General features: G+C 61.8%; 1 protein-coding gene across 1 annotated transcript; it reads left to right on the top strand.

The window, feature by feature from the left end:
* Nucleotides 1-113: 113 nt before the first annotated feature.
* On the top strand, nucleotides 114-2,958 carry BHLHE40 (basic helix-loop-helix family member e40). The gene is made up of 4 exons (XM_026035481.1): nucleotides 114-178; nucleotides 699-806; nucleotides 1,003-1,126; nucleotides 2,095-2,958. Exons 1-4 carry the CDS (start codon nucleotides 125-127, stop codon nucleotides 2,901-2,903), a joined length of 1,095 nt encoding a protein of 364 aa, XP_025891266.1. The 5' UTR covers nucleotides 114-124; the 3' UTR covers nucleotides 2,904-2,958.
* The last annotated feature ends 812 nt before the right edge of the window (nucleotides 2,959-3,770 follow it).

The raw sequence follows: 3,770 nt of genomic DNA, 5'->3' as shown, positions 1-3,770 counted from the left end.
GAGCCGAGCCGAGCCGAGCCGGGCCGAGCCCAACCGGGCCGAACCGGGCCGCGCCGCGCCGCCCCGGCCTGGCCGCCGCGTAACGCGCCGCTCTCCTTCCCCGTGCAGGCTGGACTTCGCACACATGTTCCCGCTCTACAAGCCGCGGAGGGGGCTCAAGCGCGGCGACGACAGCAAGGTGAGTGCTGCGGGGCTGCGCGGGGCGCCCTGCACGGCGTGCGCCCTGGGCTGCTCGCGTGCCCCTGCATTGGGTGCTGTGCCTCCCGTGGGGTGCTCTGCGATGCACTAGGGTGCTCTGCTCGTGCTGGGGCGCTGTGCATTACACTGGGGTGCTTGTGTTGCTGTGCACTAGGGTGCTGTGTATTGGGGTGCTTGCACTGCTGTGCTTGCTCTGGGGAGCTGGGTGTTGGATTGTCTGTATCCCTGTGCACTAGGGTGCTGTCAGGGTGCTGGGTATCGCTGTGCATCCCTGTACTGGTGTTAGGGCGCTCGTGTTAGCGTGTCCTGCCATGGGTGCATTAAGGTGCATGTGTTGCTTATTTTCTCCAAGAGGCTCGCTCAAGGGAGCGGAGCGGTCCCGTTGTGCGCCGCGGGGCAGCGCGCCTCATGCAGCGGGCGGTTTCGGGGCGCCGTGGCGGCGGGGTGTCCCGCGGCCCTGCCGGGTGCTGCAGCGCGCTGGAGCACCCACTGCCTTGCAGGAGACCTACAAGCTGCCGCACCGGCTCATCGAGAAGAAGCGGCGCGACCGCATTAACGAGTGCATCGCCCAGCTGAAGGACCTGCTGCCCGAGCACCTCAAGCTCACTGTAAGCACGCGGAGCCCTGGGTGCTTGCGGCTCCCCCAGAGCACTGCGCTCACTCTGAAAATGCCCCCTTCCCACGGTCCGCTCCGGAGCATCCCCATTCCCGGGCTGTGGAAGCTCCACTCCGGGAAGCGGAGCCGCGGCACTGTCCGGGGGCCCCTGTCCCCTGGCGGTCGCCCGAGCTGTCCCTTGGTTGCAGACGCTGGGGCACCTGGAGAAGGCGGTGGTGCTGGAGCTCACGCTGAAGCACGTGAAGGCGCTGACCAGCCTCATCGAGCAGCAGCAGCAGAAGATCCTGGCGCTGCAGAGCGGCTTGCAAGCCGGTGAGTGCCCGTGGCGCCGCCGCAGCGCTCGCGCCCAGGAGGAGAAGGAGGAGGAGGAGGAGGGAGCCGCTCTGCCGCTTAATCACCTTCGTTTTCTCTCGCTATGCTTATGAGTCTGCAGGAAAAGGCGCTTTTCACTTCTCGGTTCGGTTGGTTCAGGGCGCCCTGGGAGCCTGTTTTAAAATTAACATGAGTGGTGCTGGCTTTGCCGAAAGCTTGATTTTTGCTTTCTATTCAAAGCCATCCGGACCTCCCAGCTCACTTTCTTGAGCTTTAGATCAGATTTTTAGTCTCATCAGAGTACGAGAGCCTCTGCTTTTTATTATTATGGATACACCTTTTGCAGGTCCCTCTCCCTGCTGGCCGGCAGGGAGGGGGCCGGGGCTGGCAGCTTATCGTGCTTGCAGTGCACTTCCTCCTCCTGCTCCCGCATGTGGTTCTCACGTGAATCTGATAAAGTCAAATTCAGCCGTTCTAAAGAGGCTTCCACCACTTTCATAGCCACGGGGCTTTACGCCACAGTCGTGGAGCTGGAGCAGAATCGCCCCTGGGTTTCTGGAACTGGTGGGGAGTAAATGTGCTCCAAGGGCTCTTTCTGGTGGTAGAGAAGCAGGTTGCAGTCTGGCTTTTCAAGTTATTTCTTTTGCCTGACGAGGTCCTATGTCAGCTCGCTTCTGCTTCTCCATACCTGTGCATGTATTAACGCTGTCATGCATGGGAAGCTTGGAGATGGAAGACAAATTTGAATTTCACATATAGAAGCTGGATGTTGAAAAGTAAAAATGCGTGTCTGTACAGGCATGATTTGGGGGAAGGGGCGCGAGGCCGCGCTGGCCACCCGGCTCCCTGGCGGAGCCGCCGGCAGCAGAGGCCGTCGGCCAGGTTTCCGGGTGCCGCGAGGTCGGCGGTGGCGCAGCGCGGCTCAGCTCCCTGTTAATTTTTAATTCCTCCTGTCGCCGTGTCCGCAGGCGACCTGTCCCCGAGGAGCCTCGACTCCGGCCAGGAGATGTTCCGCTCGGGCTTCCAGCTGTGCGCCAAGGAGATGCTGCAGTACCTGGCCAAGCACGAGAGCGGCAAGGAGCTGAAGTGCTCGCAGCTGGCGGCCCACCTGCACCGCGTGGCCGCCGAGGCGCTGCCCGGCGCCGCCGACAAGGCGCCCGCCAAGGCGCCCGAGGGCCACGGCAAGAACTGCGTGCCCGTCATCCAGCGGACATTCGCGCACTCCAGCGGCGAGCAGAGCGGCAGCGACACGGACACGGACAGCGGCTACGGCGGCGAGCTGGAGAAGAGCGACGCCAAGGCGGACGCGCCGTATTTCCGCAAGGACAGCGAACTCAAGTACACCGTGCAGGAGAGAATAAGCTCCATTAAGCAAGAGACTGAGGACCCGCCAGCCAAACGGAGCCGGCTGGAGGTGCCTGAGGACGAGGGCCCGTTCGGCAGCGACGTGCTCGGCCCGGCCGGCGCCTACCTGGGCCCCCACGCGCACCAGCCGCCCCTGTGCCTGCCCTTCTACCTGATCCCGCCGTCGGCCACCGCCTACCTGCCCATGCTGGAGAAGTGCTGGTACCCGGCCTCCGTCCCCGTGCTGTACCCCAGCCTGCCGGCCTCCGCCGCGGCCCTCACGGGCTTCATGAACCCAGACAAAATCTCCCCGCCGCTGCTCATGCCCCAGAGACTCCCGTCGCCCGTGCCGGCCCGTTCCCCCATCGACTCCTCGGCACTGCTTCAGGCGCTGAAGCAGATTCCCCCTTTGAACTTGGAAACCAAAGACTAAGACTAAGCGCAGCGTGGCTCCTTGGCTTGCTCGATTTTGGTTTTTTTTTTTTTTTTTTTTAAAAAAAAAAAAAAAAAAAAAAAAAAAAAAAAAAGCAAAAGTTTGAGACTGTTTCACTTTTATGGCTGGACTGAGGTGTGGGGATGCGGCTGGCTGTGCGTGGGAAGCTGGATCCCCTCTCCTCCGGCCTGTCGGGGAGCCTGGCGAAGGATGGAGGATGCGCCCCGGGTAGCTCTGGAGGAGGAGGACTTCCCAGCGGAAAAGCAGGAAAAAAAAAAAAAAGTCGGGGGGGGAGGGCAGGATGTGCATTACTCCTTCCCTCTCCCTGTCTGCAGGACGACGGTTGACTTAGTCAGCTCGGATTATGTTTCAAAGCTGTGAAAAATATTCCATGAGGCAGGTTTAGAGTTTTTAGGGTGTGTGAACTGAAGAATACGGTACTTGCTGAGGGGCTGCGGGGGCCGGGCCGCGCGCAGGGTCTGGCTGCGGGGCCGAGCCCCGAGGAGCAGGTGCTGGTGGCTGTTGCACAGGCAGAGGGTCGGGGAGGCTCCAGCCGGGTTTCTCGCCCTGCCTTTGCCCGTACATATCTCTCTAGTTTTTAATAAATAAAAGGTAGCTGCTGCTTGGAAGCTTTACATGGCGTACATCTAATAACTAAACGGGCACGCGCCCCTTCGTGTAACTTGAGCTGCTAGTTGGGGCCGCTGTCCCCTGGGTCACCCCGCTCGGGGCGCCTGCGCCGCGGCCTCTCCCGCTGCTCCCGCTCCGACGCCTGTGTCCTGGAGCCCCCTTGGGAAAGGGGGAGCCGGGTGGTGTCGCGGCCGCTCCGCAGGGCAGCACCGGTGGTTTAATGCTCACCCCGTTAAA

Source organism: Nothoprocta perdicaria, unplaced genomic scaffold (genome assembly GCF_003342845.1).
Source record: "Nothoprocta perdicaria isolate Ctin4 unplaced genomic scaffold, notPer1 scaffold_16, whole genome shotgun sequence".
NCBI lineage: Eukaryota > Metazoa > Chordata > Aves > Tinamiformes > Tinamidae > Nothoprocta > Nothoprocta perdicaria.
This window is presented reverse-complemented; position numbering and strand designations above follow the sequence as displayed.